Here is a 25,925-nt window from a genome sequence, read left to right on the forward strand (position 1 = left end):
ACTTCTTCGAGCAAAGAAGAGAGGAAACAGATTTATAATGTTATTGTATCATGGTGTTCATATTCTCAGAGTTTTATTTAGCACTGTGTATTGTATTTTTTTGACTTCTACAAAGATTTAGAGTTTGATTTATTTTCCAGGCAACCTTCTATCCAGGTCTATGTGAACCAATCTCTCAAGGCGGATTGGGCTTTGATATTGTGTCAATCTTTCTGTGTCAGTGATGTGGTCGTCTTTCCTTGAGAATGGTCCAGACCATGATTGGAGCATGAGTTAGGTTGTTGTATATTTGATTGTCATACATTGAGTGGACATTCATAATGTTAATAGTCTTTTTTCCTTGATTTACACCTTCCCCATTCCATTAAGTGGACATTCATTATGTTCAACCCACTCTTCAGATTGTGAGTACATTAATGGGCAACAAAAATTATGCCTGTTTTTTATCCCTATTTTTTAATTGCATATATGTGCATTATATTATGGTTTTATATCAGTCTTTATGTGGTATGCAGGTAATCCTTAGATTGCAGCAGGACTAAGAGAAGCTACTGCTACTTAAGTGGCAGGTTCTAAATCTAGCCTTGCAAGTTATCTTTGCTTTCTAGAGGTATTTTCCCTTACAAAGTAGATTTCTCTGTTAACATTGACACCTGTAGCATAGAGTTAGTACCTTATGCTCAATTCAAACAAATGAATATCTACCCTGACACGTTCTATTTCAAGCCAACACCCATACAGAGTTTTCAAAATGCAACAAGTCTTGTTATGGTTGAACAGATAATGATGCTTGTGCATATTTTACCTGAAATCCTATAGTTATATGAATTCAGACTGAACCAGCCAGCTCACTATGTGGATGAACCTCACACTTTGATCTTTTTAGATGTTTAGCTCACCTCTAAAGCAGTGGGTATTCCATAAGCCATGGGATCGAAGCACACTGAAACTTGATATATGTTCATCATTGTATCAATGATAAACTTGTCTTTACTTAATATTTCTTTGCTGCTCTATATTATAAATCTTCTGAAGGTTAATCATTGCTTGCAGGTCATTCATGATGGTCATTAGAGATACCGCAAAGTCAATAGCTTTCCTGATTGAATTTGTTCTCTCATTATTGGTTACAGTGAAGTGAGTGGTGATAGGGAGGTGCAGCGTACAATGCTTGAATTGCTTAATCAACTTGATGGCTTTAGTAGTGATGACTGGATCAAGGTTTGTTTGTTTTCATATATTCACTTCTCTTGTAACTATGACTATTTGAGAACACTTTGTAGATTTTGAAGTTTTTTTTTTCTATTATTTTGTTGTGACACATGGTTGCACACAGATTATAAAGTATAGTAGACCTCCAATTTTGTGACTTATTATATGATTTTATCATCAAAAGTTTAATTTCCTTTGTAAAGTGTAGTCATTTAAGAAATAGGGTCAAAACTTCAAAAGTTGAAATTATTTAGTATATAGAGGAATAGGAGGTTTACATATAAAAAATTTAGCATTTATATTACTAGTCATACAATATAATATAACTTTATACAAAGATTAGAACAATATGTTCTGCATCTGGCGAGTATTCAACATTTAGACTTGGAATATAGATAATGATGAAGATTCTCAGGCACTTTTCGGTTGAGTTAGACTAATTAGTCTGAAAATTACAGGTGATAGCAGCGACAAATCATGCTGACATTCTTGACCCTGCTCTTATGCGTTCCGGTCGATTGGATTGTAAAATTGAGTTTCCACATCCCACTGAAGAAGCAAGAGCTCGGATTCTGCAGGTTTGTCTTTTGCAATTGGTTATGTTTTGGGAGAATTTCGCTCTTACCTGGATCTAACTTAATTTGTTGCATTAATTTTGTAGATTCACTCTAGGAAGATGAATGTTCACCCGGACGTCAATTTTGAAGAATTAGCTCGCTCTACTGATGATTCAATGGTGCACAACTAAAAGCAGTTTGTGTGGAGGCAGGCATGTTGGCCCTTCGCCGTGATGCAACTGAGGTACTCCATCTCATTACATACCTAGTACTTTGATCTTTAGGGGAACTGTGTATACATTATGTGCAGACGACTAAGCAGTTGGTACATCATTGTTTGGCATACAATTCCTTATTTATGATATTTTTCTTTCGCTTGCTCTCGAGTCAATTTGATTGTTTGGTATTGTACCTTTTTTGTTGTTTTCAGATGAGCCTGATGATTCCATGCATACATTTACTGGTCATACGGGTAAGAGTTTGTCTTTCTGTGGTTACTTCCTATTTGTAATGCTCCTTACGTGTTTGTTACAGGCATAATGCATTCTTAGTCATTAGAGTGTTATCAGTAGTGACTTATTAAAAGCTAGATCAAATTGTTAATTTCAATTGGAAATGTGTTATACACAAAGTTTATAATTATTACTACATAGGGTAGCCACTGTATGCTCTATCCATGTCAGAGTTACGTTTCTTTGGATTTAGAATGTGAGAGAAACAATTGCTCAGAAACAATTGAATTTTGCACTGGTGTGTCCAGTTAGCAACTAACTTTAATTCACATAGATCCACCCTTCCTTGTAATATAATGTAATTTCTATTTACATCAACTAGTTCTTTATTGGGCGGTTTGAGTGGTTTTTACGATTGAGTATCCTCATAATTGATTATTCAACCATCATTTGTGTTCGATCTGCGAGAAAGATTGTATATGAATAAAGAAGCAGCAGCATCACGAGTCAGCCTGACTAGATTTTGTTATGGCTTTGTCTAACTTAATATTTAGTTGTTTAATGTTTTGGATCATGGACATTTTATTATTTAGTTCCTTTATTCTTCTCAATTAGTTTATGGGTTCGTAATTTGGATTGGATTTTAGACTAAATTAGTTTCAGTCTTGATTTCAATTGGGTACTTTTTTCTCTTTGATTTATGCTAATTTTATTCGATTGGGTATAGCATGAGAAGTTAATTTTATTCTCTTTGATTTACTTTTTTCTCATAGCTATTCATGCTACACTTGCCAGTCGCGATGTGGACTATTGTTTGAATCCAGATTCCCCTTTCTTTCCTAAAAGGACGAGGTGGACTTTTTGAGTTCATTGAAAAACGACTCAGAAAATGGACACATGGTTATTGTGATTGCTGAGGGAGCAGGACATGTTCTTCTTTTAGAGAGCTTGTAATCCATGAAGCAGCAAGATGCTTCAAGAAACAAGCAACTTAAAGACGTTGGGTTATGGATATCTCAAAGGATCAGGGTATTACTCGCATTCCTACAGAGTTAGTGCTTGGAAACTTCCAAAGCTAGACTCCAATGAGGCCATGAGAGCAGCAAAGCTTGCAAAGCTAGACACAAGTAAATTTCTAGATGTATTTTGCTAGGAGAGTACTATTAGATGTACTCCTTTTGGGGATAAAAGATTAACTTTGCACAATTCATTTTGGTGCATGATGTGAATTATAACAATTTCTTCTATATATATATTGATAAGTTAATTTGGTCTTTTTTGATTCCACATCCAGCAAATATAATGCATTGAATCATTCTATTAGGACAACATTAACCACAAAAAAACTGTCGTATGTGCACAATAGTCACAATGACCCAAAAATAAAAACTGTCGTCTGAATGTAAAATAGATAATGGATACTTTGAAAAACTGTCGTCTGAATGAAAGTCACACAACGGGCATAAAATAAAGCGACCTCTGAATTGCTTTCACACAACAGTTTCTAAAGTCGCCCGTCGTTTGAAGAATAGTCACGCAACAGCTAATGCTGTTGACAGGCTGCCGACATGCTGCGCGCCATGCTGCCGAGCCCTTCACACGACGGTTCCCTACAATCGATCTTCATCAGACGGCGCCTCGATAGACGACGCTTTGCCTCCATATCAGACGACGGTTTTTAGCCGTCGTCTGATTCAATTTTTGTAGTAGTGAGCCAAGAAGTGATGAAGCTAACATCTATGTTGGCAATGGAATGAGGGTTGCAATCAAGGCAGTAGGATCTTTAAAATTAGATTTTGGATTAGGAAATTTTTTGGTTTTAGATAGTATTTATTATATTCCCTCAATTAAGAAGATTTGCTTTCAGTTAGTCTTTTGGTTAGGAATGGATGTAATTTTTACATTAACTCGAGTGGAATAATTTTTTTAAAGTATTCTCTTGATTTCTTGCTTAAAGATTATTCTACTTTTGGTTATGGAGTTATGGTGAATGATTATTTCAGATTAAATTGTTCATTAAGTCAATAAGAAACTTTACTTGTTGAAGACAACAATAACACATTAAGCACAAACACTATTACTAGTGTCAAAAGAACTATGCATAATGATAAATCTGCATACTTGTGGCACAAAAGATTAGGCCACATATCAAAAGACAGACTACAAATGCTTGTAAGAAATAAAACACTACCAGAATTAAACTTTGATGATCTTGAAAATAGTATCAAGTGTTATGAAGGAAAAATGACAAACTTAAGAAAGAAAAATGCTAACAGAAGCAAGAAACTGTTAGAATTAATTCACACAGATATATGTGGACCATTCAGACATAAGACAATATGAGAAAATGTTTATTTCATTATCTTTGTAGACGATTTTTCCAGGTATTGCTACATCTATTTACTGTTAGAAAAATTACAATCACTTGAGGCCTTTAAAATTAATTTTCAAAACTGAGGTTGAATATCAACTGGACTTGAAAATTAAGGTTGTGAGGTTTGATAGGGGGAGAATTTTATGGCAAGTATACTAAGCAAGAATAACAAAAGGGTCATTTTGCTCTATATCTGCAAGATGTAGGCATAAAGGCTCAGTATACAACACCTTATAATCCCCAACAGAATGGGGTAGCTGAAAGAAAAAATAAGACTTTATTAAACATGGTGTACTTACATAAGCATTTGCAAGCATAATTAGCTATAATGAGCCACGCTCATGATATAGCTAGCAGTACCAGCTACAGCCAACTGTGTGACCTACGGAAACACAGCCGAACAGGCTACCGCTTGAGCCCCGGCTCACCCCCAGATCACCGCTGACACGCCGCGCCAAATTAGCATCAGAAGCTCCAGGAGCTGGGAACTGAAGCATATCAGTCCCACATCGAAAACAAGGAAGAGGTCAGCCTCTTCTCCACCTATAAAAGGTTCTCTCCTCTCTCCTCGTTAATTACGCATTTACTACTTACCTACTGTTATTCTGTCAACATAAATACATTGACTAACTTAGGCATCAGAGAAGAGAAGACCGCCCAATGCGGTCTCCCTCTGACGCCCTTTGTATTTCACTTGACAGGTAGCGGAAGTCATCACGTCATCTAAGTAGCGGTACGCCCATCGGACCAGCGTTAACCAAAGACTTGGGCTACCGCCCAAATCTGAAGCATTAACACATGGTAAGAAGCATGATGTGTACCTCTGGATCTCGATCCAAAAATGCTTTGGGGAGAAGCTTTAAGAACTGCAAATTTAAAATTTTTAGGTGAAAGCATCTGTAATACAACTTTTGAAGACTTGTCTTCAGATTTTGAAGAAATTGCAGAAAATGAGGATAGTATAGCAGTAATGCCAAACATTCAAAATAATTTATTAAGTTCACGATTAGTCCAAAGCCAAAATCAAGTTGAAGATCAAAATGCAGTAGATAATATTTTAGAGGCTGAAAATCATGATTCTAAAATGGCTGAACTAGACTTAGAGCAAGGGTAAATGCAAGAAGCTCAAACTGAACCTCAACCCGAGCCACAACAAAATCAAAATCAGGTTGTGGAACCTAGAAGATCACAGAGAGTGAGAAAACCAAGGTTTGGAGGGCAGGATGGTATTTATGAAGTATACTTGAATGAAGTTGAGTCTGCATTGTCAGATGACAATGATCCCATCACCTTTAAGCAAGCAACTGAAAGTAAAAAAGCTGAAGCATGGACTCAGGCTATGATTTCAGAGCTTGACTCAATGTAAAAGAATGGAGTATGGGAAGTTGTGAAGCCAAAAGAAAATCATAAACCAATTGGCTGGAATTGGGTTTTTAAAACCAAGAGAGATGCAAGTGGAAACATAGAAAGACATAAAGCCAGAGTAGTTGCTAAGGGTTTCACACAGAAAGAAGGAATAGATTTTACATCAAATAAGGATTCATTCAGAATCATAATGGCTCTAGTAGCTCATTATGATATGGAATTACATCAAATGGATGTAAAAACAGCCTTCCTAAATAGGGAGCTGGAGGAAGAAATATTCATGGCACAGCCTGAAGATTTTATTGAAGCAGGAAAAGAAAATATGGTATGTAAACTTAGGAAATCTATTTATGGACTCAAACAGGCTAGTAGGCATTGGTATAAGAAATTTGACTCAGTGGTATCATCTTTTGGATATTCTGAAAATCTTGTTAATGAGTGTGTTTATCTTAAAATAGTTGGAAATAATTTTATCTTTCTTATCCTGTATGTAGATGACATTCTTCTTGCTAGCAGCAATGTGAAATTGCTAAAAGATACTAAAGCTTTCTTGTCAAGTAATTTTGACATGAAGGACCTAGGAGAAGCATCATAAGTACTAGGAATTGAGATTAAGAGAGATAGAAAGCAGGGACTGTTGGGATTGTCACAACAAAATTACATTTCAAAAATTCTGAAAAGATTTGGAATGAAAACCTATGCTAATGGTGAAGTTCCAATGTCTAAGGGAGATAAACTAACCAAGAATCAGTGTCCTAAAACTGATATTGAGTCCATTTCAATTTTGTCAATACCATATGTTAGGCTAGTAGGGAGTTTGATGTATGCACAAGTTTGTACAAGACCAGACTTGTCTTTTGCAGTTGGAATGCTATCCAGTTTTCAGTCAAATCCTGGACATGAGCATTGGACAGCTGGTAAAAATGTTTTAAGGTACCTACAAAGGACCAAAAACCATATGCTTGCGTATAATTAAACGTGTGAAAAAGCTTGAATTAGTTGGCTTTACAGATTTTGATTTTGCTGGAAATTATCCTACATCCATGAAGTCAACCTGTGACTATGTTTATATGCTTACAGGTGGTGCAGTAGCTTGGAAAACAATGAAACAATCATTAATATATAGCTACCTCCACTATGCAGGCAAAGGTAATAGCAATATATGAAGGAACGTGTGAAGGATTGTGGATTAAAAATTTCATTTCGGAGACTAAAGTGTTAAGTGATCTTATTAATGGAAGTTTGAAGGTGTTCTGTGATACTGAAGCTGCTGTATTTTTCAGTAAGAATAGTAAAAGATCAAATAACTCTAAGCATATAGATTTGAAGTTCTACAGTATCAGAAAGAGGGTTAAAGATGGTGAAGTTGATATCTTTGGGATCAAGACTGGTGATCACCTTGCTGATCCATTCACAAAAGCATTGTCAGTGGCAGCCTTTAAGGAACACTTATGGGAATTCTGTCGAGTTTTAATAATGCTTAAGTTCAATGGGAGCAAAATGTTTGAGAAAATTGTTTTCATTTTAAGTTTTATTTTGCTACAGTTCTTGTTTTTCTATTTTCAGTTATGTAACAGAAATATTTGTACTTCATGTTTTGGTTTAATAAAATGAGGTATTTTCAGTTCATGTTCTAACAGCTTTATTTATTTTGATAAATTTATGGTTGCTGTTCTAATTATCAGTTCTTTTGTTTTATCAAGTGGATTGTTATATATGCATATATTCAGTAAGAAGCAAACATTGATCCACTAAGTGTAATGAAAATTATGTTTGTATTGTGATTTTAATATTCAAAATATTTAGGTTGGAGAAGATCAACTTGTGTTTGTTGTCAAGGTCGTCTGCTGCTACTGCAATGAGTCTCAACACTGAAGAAGGTAGGCCTCCAAGCCATATTGTTTTGGCTCATCTTGTATTGATTAATATGCAATGTGTTTATGATCTTGTGAATTGATCTTAGATTGATTGCTCATTCAGTTTAACATTACTTTCTTGTGGCCTCCCGTGCTAGACATGAACACGATATATTTTTTGTATATTGGAATCCCATTTCCACTACCCCACATGACTATGTCCGCTTGTTCTTCACCAGATTGATTGGCAATGTAGACTAGAAACCGTCGGCCTCCCATAAAGGTAATATCAGTGGCTAATTTTAAAAAATGGAACCAAACCAAGTAAGAAAATTTGTAATCTACAAGTCCCCAGGTGATTGAGATTATAGCTCTTGTTGATGGTTTTGTTCATCACTATTGAACGAACCATTCCGTATATCTATCGCAGTGTATTTGGATACATTGTCAAATTTGAGTTGCATGGTTGTGGCATGGTCATCTATATAACGATGTATTTTCTACTCATATCATCCAAGTAAGATTCACCAGTGGCATCCCAATACCGGTACATGCCAGTGTCTTCGTTCGTTGGTAAAACTTGGCATATGCCGATGTTGATTCGGTAGACCATCTCCAGAGCTATGCTATTTTCGACGTGATAGCTGACTTGGGTTCCCACATGCTTGACCCCAGTACTCGCAGTACATTTCAATTCCATTTGTAAAGGTGTATGCATTCGAGTTTGGGCTGAATATATGTGATAAAATAATCTGGGGTTCACATCCAAAACCAATTGGCAATGAATGGAGTGACCCAAATAAACCCATAGGCAAGGTCTCATTTTTCCTATGTGGGATAACATATATTCTTAACACGCCCCCGCACATGTGGCGAATTTTCAAGCCATACGCGTGGACAACTTTGGGTGACGTGGAGCCCGTGTGGCCGTTAGGCATGCACACGTGGGTAAACTAGCTCTGATATCATGATAAAGTAATCTGAGGTTCACATCCAAAACCAATTGGCAAATGATGGAGTGGCCCAACCCCTTATAAACCCATAGGCAAGGTCCCATTTTTCCCATGTGGGATGACATATATTCTTAACAATATGTTAGGGATAGAGTATTAGATGTTTCAATGTTCAAACACAATTCCTTGTATATTGTCTCCACACCTTCAGCATCTGCAATAAAAGAAGCATTGAAGTTGTTGAGAAAGGCATAGCCACTGGCTGTGACAAAGAAGAGGGCATCTGACTGGGTGAAATTGGGATAGGAAACAAGATAGAAATACAAGCAAATGAACTTTTGGCCGGTAGTTAGGGGAATGCTGTAAGCGGGAAATCTGTGCTGTGGTGTATGGCACTTAGCTGGCGGAGGACGAAAGAGGTGGTGCTTTTCTGGCTTGGGACATATAACCAGCTTGTTGTACTTCTAGGGCCGGTGAGTCGATATCTCCTGTCCAAATTCGGTTGTTAATGCTACTGGACTAGTTGCCTTAGGAACCACAATTGAGAGCGATATCATGTGGGAGTGTATATAGGGCGCAACTCTCTGGATATGATCAACGTGACCATATGCTGAAACAAGAAAAGGTAGAGAGGAGCGAGAGTTTGTTTCATGGTCACTCTAATATGGATTAAGCTTTTGCTGCTGGGGACAAAGCTGCTTATGGATATGTGTTGTTGTGTTTCTCTCTAATCCACTGATTGGAATTTCTTGAGCAGAAGTAGGAACGATCATCAGTCAAAGGGTGAATGACTTTGACAAGTAGTACTACTGTCTTATAAACTGTGTTATTAGTCCTTGCAAATGGGAAATGTCTTTATGCATATATAAATTATTAGTTCAATCAGAACAGATTCTGAATTGGTGGAAAAGTCTTAAATTTGGATGTTGATCGATCTTTAGTCACCGACTCGCTGCAAATTTGGTATCATTTTACTCATTCATCAGCTTCACTGAAAATTTGGAAGTTCCATAGCAAAGCCAAATACAAGAAATATCATTGTTTGGTTAAAAATAAAAAAAATAAAAAATTTCATTGACATCTATCAACACAGCAAAAGTGGATATTGTGTACAATTAATCCATATGGATTTAAACACCGGATTCAAGAGTAACTCAGAGGCTTGCCTAAACTGACAGTTTGGATGTACATAAAATTAAGGAGCTAATGATATATATTATTTATTCAAAATTACATTGCCAGACTTCTAATTCTATCTTTTTTTTTGTTATCCACCAGTGCAAGGTGACGACTGACAACACAAGTCGGACGGCAGAGACTTGGTGGACTTGAGGTCTGAAAAAGAAAGCAGATCACATTCTAATGATCTGAGGTGCAGTGTTTAGTTGACGGTGTGAAACAACACATACTGGTGCCCAATGACTTGGAAAGTCTTTCATTACAAAGCATAAAAGACGCACAAGACTGGCATGGTGATTGAAACTGTCTTAGAAGTACTTACACAGCTAGAAAGTTGCAACTCTGGCGATGAATAGTGGATATCCATTTTTGCCCCTCCAGTTAGTGGTGTGGTCTTCGACGGTTTTGCCCGTCTGCTATTTTGCTTATATGCCACCGTTTGAGCGATATCATCGAGGATGATAGAGAGAAAGAGAGAGAGGCTGATCGATGTTTGGTGGTGGTGAAGGCTTCAATTGATGGTGAAGAGTATGGAGAAGCTTGAATTGAGGTCTGATGATGCCATTTCTCTGCTTCAGATCAATGACCTCAAGAACTCGCCTGGACCAATTAAGAAGGAGCTCAGAGTTGCAACAAAGCAAGCTGTTGGGCTCTTGCAGTACAATTACCCTGCAATGGTTGCCAAAAATGTAAACTTTTCAACTTTTCTAACATATTTACGCAACCAATTCAATATATGTTGGTTTTAAATTGATGGGTTTGTATTTGAAATGGTTTCTAAATCAATCAGACAAAAAACAATTGCATAATCTTCCCAAATTGTGCATTAGGAATCTGAATTGAGTGAATTGTCTGGCTTCTGAACCTGGAACTTATAGTGGTTAAAAATGGTGGCGCTCTTTTGAAGTTAAGGAGTGAATAGTTTCTGGAAATGGGGATTTGATTATGTGGGTAAATGTGCATTTCTTATTGGTGTTTGATCTTTGGAAAGGAAAAATATGAACGAGGAGGACAACCTCATTAAACTTGCAGAAATGGATTAGGAAAGGAATCACATAGCTAAGGATGCCCAAAACTTTCCCTTGAATTAGTAGTGCTTTGTCCATAGGTATTCTTCTTTACCTCTGTCTTTCTATGTGCATGTTGTAACTTTCTAAGTGTCATTCATGTTCATATACCATAGTAGCTCCCTGATAGTGAAAAATAGAAAGAAAGAGAGAAGTAAGCAAAAATGAGAACAGATTTCATTGTGTTATGGTTACCGGTTTAATTGGTTTCTTTGATCATTGTTCCATCAGGAAAAAATGTTGTTTAACGTCAATATACTACTAAGTATCTGTTTATCCACTCTCAAAAACTATAAAATATGCCTTTGATCAATATGTTAAGTTCATAAAGAAACAATTATCAAAAAGATCTAGCACTTTCGGAGTTTCGGCCTTTATGGCGGCATAAGTTATTTAAAAAGTTATTTAATAAATTATCTTAAGTGACAAAAGGTGTTCACTGACAAATTCAAAAGTCTTTATGTTAAAATTTTTTATCATTTAATGGTAGAAGTTGTTAACTTCCGGAAATCTGTTTCATGTAGTTTGATAAAAGCTAATAGCTAAATTACTCAAGCAAGGAGGTTTGGAAGCTCTATTTTCTGAGTAAGGTGCCCAAAATATGGAAGGGGCCGTCTGTCATTGATCTCTTCTCACATGTCTGTATTATTGTGGTGGGAGAGGAGCTTGAATCTTTTGGCTATATTGCTTGGTGGTTGTGAAGAAATTGGAATTTACAAAGGCATGGTGAAACTGTGTTACAACCAGCTACATTAATAAGAATGGCAGTGGACTGGCAGACAAATTTTTTTGGGGATGGCAGGGCTGCTACTATCCCAAGTACAAGATGGCAGGGCTGCTATCCCAAGTCAAGATAGCAACGATAAGATACTACTATATCATAGCAACCATAAGATACTACTGTATTATAGCAGCCCTTTGTACAGGCTGAAACTGAATTTTGATGGAGCATGTGATACAAGGAGTCTATGGGATTGGCGTGGTCTTTAGGGATGAACACAGAGGTTTGAAGGGAGCCATAGCTATTCCTCAAGTTAAAAATCTATCACTAAGATCTATTGAGGCTCTCGCACTACTTCATGGACTTCAGTTTGCTATTCATGTTGGATTCAAAAACCTGGAGATTAAAGGTGAGGCCCTCGCTATTACTAGTGCTCTGCAAAAGGATAGTGATGATTTGAGTTTGGAATATCATATCTTGGATGAAATTAAGTCGTTTAATTTTTGTAGTTGACATTTTGTGAAGCGAGAAGGCACACCGAATCATAGCTTCATCTGTGATTATGATTTCAGTGACATCTCAGTTGGCAATTTTATATGAACTGCTTATATTCCTTCAATATGCAACATATTAAATGACTAAAGGGGCTGACAAAAAAGTCATGTTAGTCCCAGTATTTCTAGAACTATACTTTGCTGTTAACATGTGTTTTAAATAATTCACTGTCAAATAGTGTTGTATTGCTGATTGGCTGTTATGGACTGGGGATAGCTGTGTTTTATACATTTTTATAATTTACTTAATATTGTTGCCAAATTTCTGTGTCCGATATAATTGTAGCTAAATACTTTTCCAAGTATTACAATATTTGTGTCAGATAATTTCTTTGTTGTTAGTTTTGTAAGAATTATATCTGGTATTCACTTCTCTCTATTTTCTTTGGGTTTGCAGGCAAGGTCAAAGATGTAACTAGAGTTCAAACACTTCTCTTCAGCGCAACCTTACCCTCTTGGGGGCAAAATGTAAGTATATTAACCAAGTTCTGGAAGTTTGAATTTTGATGTATACTTAGATTCAGCTTTTAGTTCTAAACTAAGTTGTACAAATAAATTGCCTATGTTATGATATACCTTTTCCTTACCACCGTTATACACATATTGATGAAATTTCATTTGCTTTTTCCGATTTCCAGAAGGTTCCTTAAATCAGATAAGAAAACTACAGATCTGGTTGGTAATGAAAAGATGAAGGCCAGCATCCATGTTAGGCATATTGTTCTTCCCTATGCTTAATTTGATTTGTAGTATTGTTTGAGTTTGGTTTTGCTTTCTCTTATGGCTATAATTCAATAAAAAAAAATTCTAGCGCATTTTCCTTCTACTTGAGCAAGGACCTGCTGGTGTTTTGTGTGTGTTTCTTTGATTCAATAAATAAACTAGGCAATCATGCCATTTTGCTCACTTTCCTCTTCTTTGGCTTATAAAGAGCAAACAAAATTCCAGAAATATGGTCAGCAATCAGGATGGTCTCAAACTATTCCATTTCTTTAGCTAGAAGTTTAATTGTACACTATGTTGACAAACTGAAAAGCATTTAGCATAACCATTATTTAAGAAACTGCAGCATCGCGCTCCCCCCTGGCACTAGTATTCAACAAAGACGCACAAGACTTTCACATTTCCTAAACTCATGCATAGGATTACTAACATAAGAATTGAGTTGAAATTATTGATAGATTATAGGGTAATGATCGCCACTCTTTTAGGTGACACATGCATTCCATCTTACATGACATCTGATATAATACACGTATAGAGGCTCCTATTATTCTACGAAGATTGCTCTCATCTTGTTAACAATGTTGCTCGTCTATTATCTACCAACCGGATCGATGATCTCAGAGAAGATAGTCCCAGTCAACCCTTGCACGGATTCGTTCGCCCCACAATCTTGTTCACTGGACCCTTCATTGTCCTTGATCGAAACAATCATATCTTCATGCGTCCTTTCAACGTAATCAATATAATCCTCTTTGTTCTGTTGCAACTGCAATGCAAATTGAAGCCCTCTCACAACATCATCCATCGAAGGTCGATTGACTCCGTTATCATCTATGCAATTCATCGCCATGGTAACAAATTTGTGCAAGCATCGTGCCGCAATCTTACCGTTTAAATTTGGGTCAATAATTTGATCAAGTTTCCCATTACGATGACACTTCTTGGCCCATCCAACTAAGCCAACTCGATTATTATCTACGGTTGTTATAGGTGGCCTTCCACACAATACCTCGCACAACACTACACCGAAGGAGTACACATCAGACTTCTCAGTTAATTGTTGACGTCGATAGTAATCCGGGTCAAGATATCCAAAACTACCCTTCACCTTCGTGCTAATGTGGGTCTTAGACATGGTCATTGTGCCCTCTCTCGACAACCCAAAATCTGAAACCTTGGCTACCCATTTCTCATCCAATAATATGTTTGTGCTCTTTATGTCACGGTGAATGATGGTGCCCTTGGTACCTGTGTGAAGATAGTGCAAACCTTGCGCCGCGCCAATACAAATTTGAAGCCTTTGTTCCCATGGAAGAGGTGGATTATCAGTGTGGTAGAGATGGTCACGAAGAGTCCCACGTGCCATGTAATCGTACACCAAGATCATCTCACCTTTATCGGCACAAAATCCGATAAGAGACACCAAATGGCGGTGGCGGAGTCGAGAGAGCATCTCAATTTCCGTCCTAAACTCGCGGGACCCTTGTGATGACATGGCTTTCAGCCGTTTGATTGCAACTGGAGTGCCTCCACCATCGATGAATCCTTTGTAGACGTTGCCAAATCCCCCAGCTCCAATAATGAAAGTATCATCGAAGTATTTGGTGGCGGCTTTGATCTCTGCCAGTGAAAAGTAACGACACAAATAAGAAGGTAAATGTGACCTACTGGTCATGGCTGGCCTCGTCATCCTGTGGCTAGAGCTGGAGTCCTTGAGTTCTGTTCCGCGCCTGCATTGTAAAAACACGACTAAGGAAAGAACAAGTAAGACCGAAACTGCACCGGCAAGGGTAGGAAGCATAGGAAGCGGTTTCACATTTGGTTGTTCCGTTTGTGTCGGGATTGAGAACGGCGGTGGTGGCGGTGGCGGTAGTGGCGGTGGCGGTAGTGGCGGTAGTGGCGGTAGTGGCGGTGGTGGCGGTGGCGGTGGTGGCGGTGGTGGCGGTGGCGGTGGTGGCGGTGGTGGCGGTGGGTCAGGATTGGGTCCGGCGAGATTGCCGTTTGTGTCATTCAGTTTGAAGATTTCGAGCCCATTCAAGATTGCATGCTTATATCTAGATTTCGAATTTGGTTGTAGTGCAACAATGATATCAACTTTACCTTTCTTCTTGTTTGGACGACTGGGCACGAACACAAGGTAGTCTCTATATACGGGAATTCCATTTCCTCCACTCCATTGGATTATGTCCGCTTTCTGCTCCGCTGTTTGGTTATTTATAAAAATCTGAAACACACGATCTCCATCCATCGTATAATTTGGTACAATCTCACAAAAATGAAGCCTCACCAGGTAATTAAATTGTGGATCTACAGGAAACCCCCAGATGGGATTGTAGCTCTCCATGCCGGTTTGGTAAACCTCTTCCGGGGCAGTGTAGTTAGGGATTCTTGCAAATTTGAGACGAACATTATTGATGTGTGGCATCAAGCTGAAATCTATACTTGACTTATCCAAGTATAGGTCGTCCGTTGAATCCCAGGTGCGGTACATGCCGGTGTCTTCATTCGGTGAGACCGGGCTTCCACCGACGTTGAATCGGTAGATATTCTCCAGAGCGGTGTTGTTTTTCACAGGGTGCCGGTTTTTGGTGCCGATAAGAGTAGGTCCATCGCCTTGGGCTGCAGTGTAGTAAAGAGAGGCAGGCATGGAGATAATTTCAATCCCGTTGATAAACGCGTATCCATCTTTGCTGGGAGTGAATGTGACGTTCAGCCTCTGTTGTTCCGGCTCAATGTTAATACAGAATTCTTTGAGCATCGTCTCTAAATAACCAGCAACTGCAGTGTCAAAATAACCAGCATCTGCAGTGACAGAAGCGTTGAAGTCTTTGAGAAGGGTGTAGCCACCGGCTTTGACAGAGAAGAGAGACTTGGAGCGGTCGAAGTCGGCGTTGTATGACTCTGGGTAGAAATACAAGCGGATGAACTTTTGGCCAGGATTGACAGGAAACCGGTAAGTGAATTCTGAGTGTGAAAGCCGTGCTGTGGAGTACGGCAGCCAAGTCGAGGAGATGCCTGGGTTTTGCAAAGCTTGGGATGTACTACCAACTTCTATAGGGGAAAGATTCGAGTTGATATCTCCAATCCAAGTTCGAGAATCATAGTCAGTGTCCATGCCGCCGGATGAGCCACAGCTAAGGTTGATAACATCGGTTGGAGAGTAGATGGTTGTGGACTCTCCGGTCACCAGTAGGGTGACGAAGAGGAGAAACAAGCTGAAAGGGTAAAGAGGAGCGAGAATTGGTTTCATATTGGGTAATTAGTACTGTATGAACTATGAAGGGTGTTCGTCTATATGATTGTTGGTTGGGTTCTTTAGGTTATACGGGCAGGAGAATTGTAGAGAGGGATTTTATCATAGGAAAATTAACAAGGGAGGAAGTCAATCGATACGTATATGTATGGTTGTGTTTCTCTTGAATCTTGATCTTTTGGCTCTGCACATCGATCAACTATACTCTCTGGCACCATTATTATTATTTTTTTTTGCTTTAGTTTACGCGGTGGACTTGGCACTTATTTCTTCTTTTTGCTTTTGTTTACGCGCAGTGGACTAGTTGACTAGTTTATCAGTCTTCCGCAATCAGCGGAAGTAAAGACCATACTTTCCAATTCAAGAAAACAAGTTAACTAATAGGGGGTGATTGTTATCATCTCATTTTCTATAAAATCAAGTCTGTATTAGCTTGTAGAGCTTTAATTAGAACGTTGATCTAATTAATTTTTAAGTAGTAGAAAAAGAGTCTGCCGTCCTTTACTTAAGGGTGCTATCATCTGTCGGGGTGTACATAGAGGGATGACGATTGGCTTCTTGGTATTAACTGTATACAATTTTGTTTTTTTTTTTGTTTTGCCTGGGTGAAGGGTTGTGAAAGCTCTAGTATAGACTATATAGAGAAAATGTCTGGTTGTGTTTGTCTCTGATCCACTTATCCGAAGTAGGACATGATCATTAGGGGTGGGCGCGGTTCGGTGCGGATCGGTGTTAGGCCAAAACCGCAACCAAACCGCTTCATTCGGTTGTGCAATATTCAAAACCGCAACCGCATTTTCAAAAGCCACACCGCTTACTTCGGTTACACCATTTTCCGGTGCGGTGCAGATCGGTTTCGGTTGTGTTCGGCTTTCGTATAATATGTTCATTAAATGAGAGTCAAATAACCTATTCTCATTATAGAATTATCCTATTCTCTTTTCATCCAAACCGGCAACATTATCATTAAGCTGTAGTGTGTTGATTGGATTAGTTGGGCTATGTCCTCTGTTGAGAGAGATGAGGGATGCAGAGTCGAAATGAGGGGCTGAGTGGCTTGACTTAAGGTTTTCTTCTATGAGAGCAATCAGGTGTAACGAGAAGTATGTGCAACTTGATTTCCACCAATTAGAATTCGACAACTATCAAAATAATATTAATATAAATAAAAATATTAATTTAAATAAATATTAATTATTCAGACCTGTTCGGTTTTTTTCGGCCGGTTTACTCACTAAACCCGCTTCCAAACCGGAGAAATCCGGTCCGGTTCGGTCAAGTCATTTTCCCCCCCTTATTTCATCTGGTTCGGTCCCCAAGCCGGTTTTTCGGGCCGGTCCGGCCGGTTTTGGACCTCCGGTTCGGTTTCTGCCCACCCCTAATGATCATTGTCATACGCAAGGCCCAGGCAGTGGACTTGAAGAACGACTTGGTCCATGCGAGTGCTGAATTGGTGGTTATCATGGGATGTTTTTGATATTTCATTTTAATTTAATATAAGTAATTTTAGAATATAATTTAAAAACATAATTGGCTGAGTGTACCAATAACGTGACACGTTTACTAAACAGATAAATATAATTAGCTGAGCGTACCAATCACCTGACACGTCTACTCTATCTAAGAATTTGCCGTGTATAGAACGACAGTCGCTATCATATATGATATAGTTTCTAAACCAACCAGCAATTTTTTTTTTTTTTGGGGGGGGGGGGGGGGGGGTGTCGTTATGTTTCATCCCAAATTTAATAAAACAACTCTTCTTTTTCCTTTTTTTGTCGTGACAAAACGGTCCATTTCTTTTTCCTCTTCAACTACTACTTATAAAAATAAAAATAAAAAACAAACCAACAAGGCTAGTCAGCGCACGTACAAAAAAAAAAAACAATATGAGGGTAATTTTTTGGTACAACTATTGCCACTCTACAAATTATTTTCTTCACCCTATAAGTTTCTGATTTATTAAAAAATTAAAATACTTTTAATATAAAATTTCAATAAAAAAAAATATCTTATTAAAAATTACAATTTGTTTTCCTTATTATATGATAGGGTGTAACACGTACTTAAACTTTATTTTTAATTTTTTCATTCATCGTTAAATCCTAATGCTTTCTTTTACATTAAAAATGGGTATTTTGGGTAATGTAAATGGGTGAACTAAGTAAACGTGAAATTAAAATAAATATATGTGGGGTGAGAAGAGCATGTAGACTGAAAAAAATAGGGTGGCAATAGCCGCACTTTTAATCTAGAAAGACAACTCTTAACACTTTGACAAAAAACACATCAACCCTAACATTAAGAATAAGCCTGACTCTCACCCAAACCACAATCGTTAGGTTCCTCTAAACAATTGATCTTCTTCAATTTAGTTTTCATTTTAGACCTATTTGTGCATCTAATTTTGGGTTTTTTATTTACTTCTGATATATTTACATCGCTCTATAATTTTGGTGGTCGTGTGTTGAATGACGTCAATATCAAAGAGAATTTTGGTCTTTGAAAATTTCGATGAATATTTCAATTGTTTCAAAGATGTTTGAAACCTTCATAGAAGGTAAGGTTTAAGATAGCGATTGAGGAGCCAAGGCGGGATGTAATAGCATTATTACATAATATGGACGTACATCAAGATTTGAGCGATCCTTAAGAGAGCCTATATTAAGATTTGATGAATCTGGATCACCAGGGATGGAAATAATCTATATGATTATGTAACTTAGAGAATTAGATTTGAGACAAAATATATGTACGTAATTTGATTCCAATCCAAAGGAAGATATATGATTTTGGTTTTTTTTTTTTCTTGAAAAGAGGGCCGGTGCGTGTTGGAGAGAAAAGATCCCACATTGAAAAAGTGATAAATAAAATATAACTTATAAGTGGGTGGATCTCACCCAATTGTATCGAGGCCTTTTGTGATTAAAACCCAACACCTATCGAGTGGTTAAGTTGGGACAATATCGGTACAATAGTAAGCCACAAGCCACACTTGTCGTTATTTAACATGGTATCAGAGCGAGTCCTTCTCCAATTGCTTCTCCACGTAGGCACGTATCATGAGCCCAAATGGGTTCCTTGTATTGCCATCGAAATTTACCAAGTGTCCAATGTGGGCCTTGGATTGTATTGACCAAGTCTTCGATATGAGACTTGTGTCCCAATTTCCAATGTGGGATCTTTCCAAGTGTCCCAATTTCCTAAACCCTAAACCCTAAGCTGCTCTCAAGCCTTGATTAATGAAACCATAGAATACAGAGGGGAGGGGACATAGAGCCTAAACCCCAACTTACAAAAAGTAATGTATTCTAACATGCACCAGTTAGCAAAGAGTGCATCATTGGCTGCTCTATTTGCTTTGACAAAGCAGTGACATAACGGAAAAATAACTCTACTAAGGAGCAACATCATCATAACAAATAGCACAGCTTTCCTACTATGTTGCCGCACGGAAATAAATCCGGCGACACTATGTTTCATCCTGCCACTAGGAGGTTCCGTCCATTTGATCAACCAAATAGCTCGCAGTCTCGCTAGGCCAGACAAGGCACACTGAGTGTGGAGTTTGATCTAGTAGTAAAGAATAGGATCCTAGCGATTTCTGTACTTGCCAGTTCCATTCGTTCCCGTACCTCTGCTTGAAACTCAAAGGTAGTCAACGATCACACTTTGACATAAAGAAATAGGATGACACGCCTTATTATCTTTTAAAGTTATAGAAGTGTGATAAGAAGCCATTGTGGTAGTCTAAATAATGAGAAAATGATCATGATAAATAATTATGATTCCGGGTGAGAATTCAAAGTGTAAGTTTTACCATGTCAGTTATTTAAATACCATGTGATTAGGGTATGTCAGATGTTTAATCCTTCTATAATATAACAGAAATAAAAATTAAGTGTGTAATAATTAAATTCATCGATTTTTTATTTTTCAACTAACAACATTTTGATAACTGTACACAAACGAAAACACGAAAACATTAACATGACTATGCAAAAATAACTCGCATAAATTCGAGACCCATAACTCGCATGAAGTTGCTTGAAAAATGCATTTTTCTCCCTATTGCCCCTTTGAAAGTAGCAAAGGACACATGCACAAAAAAACATGGAAAAATAATAAACAAGCTGAGAAATTACAATGGCGGGCAGCTGGTCTAGAGCAGGAGTTGGTCGAGATGCACTAGCACTAGTAGCATATGAAACCTCCAAACTTTTAAAGAAATGAGGTGCTTATTAATTTTTTTTTTTTTTAATTTTGGAAAGATCACACTTTTTTATTACTAATTAAATCAGTTTTTTTTTTTCCTTGAAATAAAAGATTGATGTGCTGTCCTCAATTTTTAATTAACAAAATGATTTTTCATTCTTAACGATATCAATATCGAAGAATTCTGCTTTATGAAATTATGAGATATGAATATAAATTTACTCTAACAATTGAGACTAAATCGTACGGAGTAAGCAAATCGTTAACAATCACGTCAAATAACATATCTTCAAATAATATCAAATTTGAAGTATGAATTATGAACATGCAACCTCCTTAAACAAAAATTAGTACGAGTCAAAATCAGATATTACTTTCCAGGAAAGATCACGTTACTATCCTTCTCTACATGGCCCGAAATATCGCTACACAAGATTATGGATAATATTTTTACAAGACATCATGACAGAGGTATCAAATGACGGTTTTGTCTATGAGTATTAAATTTAGAACCAATTCCATCAGTGTAAATATGGCTAGTGTCAGGGTCAATTGGAATTTAGAAGAGAAGAAACAGCACCTTCTTTGCTTGTTCACGACTTCAAATATCAAAGCTAGAAGATCCTTGAGATTCTGGACGAAATCTGTCGGATCTTTCTTTCCAAACTGTCAGATTTCCAAGAGGATTTCTTGAATCTCTCTGATTCAGATGGCCTCCCATTTAAAAAGTCTTCCAACCCTTCTTGGGGTTCATCATTATCCTGCTGATCATATTCTTTTTCTCTGTTTCTGTTTGCTTTGTTGCTTTTGGGATCATGGGTGTGGGAGCTGCAGAGGCCCAGTTTCATGTTCTGGCTGTTGATGATAGCATCATTGACAGAAAGTTGATTGAGAGACTTCTCAAGACTTCTTCTTATCAAGGTATACTTGCACACTTTTTGATATCTTAAAATGAAAGAGTTGATTTAATTCTGATTCTAATAGAGTGCTAAATCTTCTGGATTTCTTCTGTTTTTGCAGTTACTGCTGTTGATTCTGGTATTAAGGCTTTAGAATTTTTGGGTTTGAATGATGAAGAGGATCAAAGTGATATTGCAGAAGCTCCTTCTGTGTCTCCAAACAATCATCATCAGGTATTACATTCTTGGGCTGTTTCATTTTGGGGGTTTTCTTACTTTGTATCCTCTGTCTGATAATGTAGCTTTAATTTATCAATATCTGATTCAATTGCCCTGCCTCTTCCTACAGGATGTAGATGTGAATTTGATCATTACAGATTACTGCATGCCAGGAATGACAGGCTATGATCTCCTCAGAAAGATTAAGGTAAGCTACAAGGAGTAGTACCATTATAATCATTTTGGCTTCAGAAAATCAGTGCATTATCTAGGATAATAAGAATCGATCTTCAGATTACCAAGTTATATGGATTTCACAATGCAAATGTAGCCTGTGATTTCAAGTCCTCATATATGTTCCCACGATCCATCTCCCTTTGTATCATTTAGCAAATCTGCAACAATGTGATGTCTAAGCTCTAAAGCATTGTCCTCAATAGGAACGCTATGGGTTAAATGTAAATCAACAACTTTGCATGATGTTCCCTTAATTTGGTTAATTACAGTGCACATATCTGAATATGGTTCACTGAATTTGCAGGAATCCAAGTCTCTTAAAGACATACCAGTTGTTATCATGTCCTCAGAGAATGAACCATCAAGGATCAACAGGTTAGGGGAATTTTCAATTATGTTCCTCCTGAAACTTCCAATTTGGAACATTTGATTCATTTAATATGTGATCATGATCTGACGTAGCTTCTATTGATCAGATGCTTAGAGGAAGGAGCAGAAGAGTTCTTTCTGAAACCAGTAAAATTGTCAGATGTAAACAAGCTTAGACCCCATATGATGAAGGGTACAAGTATGGAAGACGAAGGCAACATCAACGAGGGAAAGGCCATGGAAGAAATCCAAACACCTGAGAGAACTAGAACAATATATAATGGCTTTGATGTGCTTTCATGATCAATTGCTCATGATCATGATTTCTGTTTTTGACTATCACTATAAGTAAACATCCTTTCGATCTCCTCTAGTTTTCTATTAACCCCCAATCTTGATTGTTCAATTATCTGATTGAAAATTAATGGAAAGAAAATTATTCTGTATATTTGTTGGCTTAATCAATGGATCCTTGACGATCTTTTCAACCACTTGAGACGACTAATCGTTTATTTAGGAAACTATTCCACCCTCCAAGTTAGGGTAAAAAAACCTTTAGGCCTCATTTGGTCTTTAGAAAAGAAATTCAATCATTTTCTACCATCCTCCAAGTTAAGAGTCAAAAACCTTTAGGCCTCATTTGGCCTTTAGAAAAAAAATTCAATCATTTTCTATGTTTGATGTGCATAGAGAAATGAAGGAAAATTGTGTGTGTGTGGGGAAAGAAACAAAACTTTAAGAAAGGAAACTTTTTTTGAGTTGAAAAGGTCAGACTTGCCCATAAAGGCAGTCAGAATAAGTCATCACACAGAGTACACATCAAAGTACACCCCCAAACGAGCATACAACTACGCATACCCCTAGCAGACTCACATTTTAGGATTAAGCGCAGGAAGAGTAAAGTAACCAAGAAGTAGTCCATCTCTCGTCGATCTTTCTCACTCAAGCAGAAATTAAATCATTGGATGTGTTCTCAGAAGAGGTAGTCACATCCTTAACCAGAACAGAAGCAGAAGCCTCCATATTTAGGTTAGGAAGATCACTCAAATCTGCCATGCCCACCATGCCATCCTTTTCAGCAGACCTATTATTCAAAATCATCAGATCAGCAGCTCCCATTGGAACCTCCAATTGGCGAGCTTCTCCCTTGGCATCCTCCTTAAGCATTCTGAGGAATCGTTCCAACATTTCACCTTAGAATGAAGCTTTGCCACAACCTCCTCCTTTGCAGCTTTGTGTTTATCCTTGGACCCCTTAGGGCGGCCAAGCTTAGTCTTCTTAGGAGAGATCAATAGACGACCTTGCTCTTGGGGTAATGAAAGTTCAATGTCTTCATTCACCAACAACTCAAGTGCAGGAAGGGGCAAGAGACGTTTTCCCGGTTTCAACAAGGTAAACTTTGTGTTCCTTTTGTGGCCACTGAGCTCCCCAACTACATGAGTCGCCGACGCTTGGATCGACAGAGATCCGTTCTTCAGCAGCCTCGAGGCCTGAAAGCTAGAATTCAGATGAGAGAAGAAAGCAGCCTGGTTCCTATGTTTGAGGGCCTGTGCTGCTGCATCTTGGGACAAAAACGCAAGGTCACCTGGGATTCTAGGGTTGCTAGGAGCCATAGGAATGCCGAAAATCCTAGCTGCAGAATCAGGGCGAGGGTCTTCCATCGCCGTCACAAGTGACAGCCCTGCCATCTCACCAACAGGAGCCTCCGCCGACATATCTTCCTGCTCTTTAACAAAAAGGAGATCGCATCATGGATGAAAGGAAAGTTGTGTGTGCGGGGGCTGGGGTGCATTTTCTTTCCCCAAAATACTTTTATTTTTTTTATTTTTTAAGAAAGAGGCATACAATACAGATTAAACCCTAGATGGATCTAAGAGAAAGGTTGACCCAGCTATTTCACAGTCGTCTGGGTCGCCTCCTCCTCCTCTTTCGCTTTCCAGCATTACTTTACTTCAAATCAATCCTGAAACGATGAATCAAAGCCTTTAAAAATCTCGGCCGACCTGTTTTGTTGCTCCGGTCAGTTCTTCGTTTTCTGGCCCTCTTCCTAACTATACAAACCTTTTGATCCAATTTGAAGTGTGGATACCGAATCGAAGAGTTGAAGTTCTAGGTTTCCTTCCTGATTTCTCGAGGTAATTTTCTGCAAATCCTTTTGTTTTTGAGCTTTATTGTAGTTATGAAAGTGGTTGGGCTAGTTGAGATGAAGATTTTGGCATAGATGGTGAGACCCAATTTGGGGGTCAGAGACGGTGGTGCGTGGGGGCCACTCCAGGCCATTTACTTTTGTTTGTTGGGTTAAGCTTAGCGTGTGGAACATGTGGGTATGAATGTATGATAAATCGGAGAAAGTTTGGTAATTTCTGAAGTTTCAGACTTTTGGGTTGTGATTCGAGGAGATCCGACCGTTGGATCGTTTTCATTTTTCATGGAGATGTTAAAATAATTAAGTTGCCGAAATTCTTGAAGTTTGGGTTGATTCCGATGTGATTTCGGATGTTCAATGAATTACTTGTGTGAGGGATTTTCGAGTTTTGTTTTAGAATCGTATTTAAATTTCGAATCGTTGTTTACGAATTATAATTTTGTATGGGATGAGGCATCGACTCATCGCTCGATGAGAATCCATATGCTTGGCCACGTTACCTGTATACTGTGAGCAGACCTTTGATTTTAAATGATACATGCAATTATTTTTCGAGTTAATGATTTATATAATTATCGTTTTAATTATCAAGCATTTTATTTTGTTTCGGATATTATTTGGTGTATTGATTGGATTTCGGAGTTTTATTACGATTTATTTTGTGGAATTGTGTTCGGTGATGATTTTCAGAAGTTGATTATGATTTATTATTCGAAGTGATTTCAGTTATGATTTCAAAAATGGTTTTGCGTTACTATTTTATTTGATATTGAGCTTTCTGATGAATTTTCTAAAATGTGGGTTTTTGGTTGATTTATGAATTTCTTTTATGAATTGTGTTCTTATCTAGAATATTCTGGCATGTGGGACATGTCATTGAGTTTTATTTGATTTCTCATGTTATTTTTCTAAGCACGGTTGAGAATCGTACTTGTCCCTTCATTTGCGAAATTTTGGAGAAGGTTTGTGGATTTTACGGTTTTTGACTACTTTTCTTCACCATATTTGATTTAATTTATTTAGTTCTCCTCACGTGGGTTACAGTCGTGGGTTTTGTTTTGTACTCCTCCTTACTTACTTTGTATTTGTGGGTCGCAGTCGAGGATAGAGCCTGAGAGGTACTTTGGGTTTCAGGTACTTGAGTTTAGGGGTCTCCATTTTTGCCATGGCCTATAAACCAGTCCTCATTTCCTATTCTCTCATGTTCTCATAGGCCTTATGTCTATGAGTCTTCATTTTACATGAATTTTTTGTCAGAGTACGTTTGCTCTAACTTGGGTTTCAGGATTTCTTGAGAACTCGAAAACGGATTTGGTCTCTAGTTACAAGGGGGTTGTTGACAGGACCCGCCCCGGATTTCACCTTGAAATCCGAAGTGACCCTGCGGGGCCCACCTTAGAAGAAATTCTACCAAAAATTTGGCGGAACTTCCCCTAAAATGGGCTACCCAAAACCTGTAGAAAGCATTTATACTTCTAAATCAAATCATCCTTATACTTCTGGAGCCACCCTGCTCCCCAACTCAACATCAATCTCCAATTCACAAAACACAAACCTCAACTTGAAAAACA

General features: G+C 37.9%; 3 protein-coding genes and 1 long non-coding RNA gene across 5 annotated transcripts; 3 read left to right on the top strand and 1 right to left on the bottom strand.

Moving 5' to 3' along the window:
• Window positions 1–1,700: 1,700 nt before the first annotated feature.
• Window positions 1,701–3,469, top strand: LOC112195169. The gene is made up of 4 exons (XR_002934394.2): window positions 1,701–1,790; window positions 1,874–2,013; window positions 2,200–2,241; window positions 2,995–3,469. It is a non-coding gene; the product is annotated as an uncharacterized LOC112195169 (long non-coding RNA).
• A 6,814-nt stretch (window positions 3,470–10,283) lies between these two features.
• LOC112195153 (nucleolar RNA helicase 2-B) lies at window positions 10,284–13,113 on the top strand. 2 transcript variants are annotated; one of them, XM_024335513.2, is made up of 4 exons: window positions 10,284–10,637; window positions 11,540–12,145; window positions 12,688–12,758; window positions 12,921–13,113. In XM_024335513.2, exons 2-4 carry the CDS (start codon window positions 11,959–11,961, stop codon window positions 13,026–13,028), a joined length of 366 nt encoding a protein of 121 aa, XP_024191281.1. In that variant the 5' UTR covers window positions 10,284–10,637; window positions 11,540–11,958; the 3' UTR covers window positions 13,029–13,113. The 2 variants fall into 2 exon arrangements, with proteins under 2 accessions (XP_024191281.1, XP_040368304.1); XM_040512370.1 differs by having other exon boundaries at window positions 10,287–10,637; window positions 12,929–13,113.
• Window positions 13,114–13,385: 272 nt separating this feature from the next.
• LOC112195161 (receptor-like protein kinase FERONIA) lies at window positions 13,386–16,408 on the bottom strand. Its single transcript, XM_040512368.1, has 2 exons — window positions 16,354–16,408; window positions 13,386–16,289 (listed from the first exon to the last, which is right to left on the bottom strand). The coding sequence occupies exon 2, from the start codon at window positions 16,264–16,266 to the stop codon at window positions 13,609–13,611; it is 2,658 nt and encodes an 885-aa protein (XP_040368302.1). The 5' UTR covers window positions 16,267–16,289; window positions 16,354–16,408; the 3' UTR covers window positions 13,386–13,608.
• A 4,452-nt stretch (window positions 16,409–20,860) lies between these two features.
• LOC112174540 (two-component response regulator ARR9) lies at window positions 20,861–22,699 on the top strand. Its single transcript, XM_024312330.2, has 5 exons — window positions 20,861–21,405; window positions 21,505–21,617; window positions 21,733–21,810; window positions 22,144–22,214; window positions 22,316–22,699. Exons 1-5 carry the CDS (start codon window positions 21,300–21,302, stop codon window positions 22,509–22,511), a joined length of 564 nt encoding a protein of 187 aa, XP_024168098.1. The 5' UTR covers window positions 20,861–21,299; the 3' UTR covers window positions 22,512–22,699.
• The last annotated feature ends 3,226 nt before the right edge of the window (window positions 22,700–25,925 follow it).

Source organism: Rosa chinensis, chromosome 1 (assembly GCF_002994745.2).
Source record: "Rosa chinensis cultivar Old Blush chromosome 1, RchiOBHm-V2, whole genome shotgun sequence".
Taxonomy (NCBI): Eukaryota; Viridiplantae; Streptophyta; class Magnoliopsida; order Rosales; family Rosaceae; genus Rosa; species Rosa chinensis.

Bases quoted from the DNA above. Each gene is read 5' to 3' on its own strand.
- LOC112195161 (XM_040512368.1), bottom strand. From the start codon at position 16,266: ATGAAACCAATTCTCGCTCCTCTTTACCCTTTCAGCTTGTTTCTCCTC.
- LOC112174540 (XM_024312330.2), top strand. From the start codon at position 21,300: ATGGGTGTGGGAGCTGCAGAGGCCCAGTTTCATGTTCTGGCTGTTGAT. The intron at 21,618-21,732 runs GTATTACATTCT...CTCTTCCTACAG, and splicing joins CTCCAAACAATCATCATCAG to GATGTAGATGTGAATTTGAT. The intron at 22,215-22,315 runs GTTAGGGGAATT...TCTATTGATCAG, and splicing joins GAACCATCAAGGATCAACAG to ATGCTTAGAGGAAGGAGCAG.
- LOC112195153 (XM_024335513.2), top strand. From the start codon at position 11,959: ATGGAGCATGTGATACAAGGAGTCTATGGGATTGGCGTGGTCTTTAGG. The intron at 12,146-12,687 runs GTGAGGCCCTCG...TTGGGTTTGCAG, and splicing joins CAAAAACCTGGAGATTAAAG to GCAAGGTCAAAGATGTAACT. The intron at 12,759-12,920 runs GTAAGTATATTA...TTGCTTTTTCCG, and splicing joins TACCCTCTTGGGGGCAAAAT to ATTTCCAGAAGGTTCCTTAA.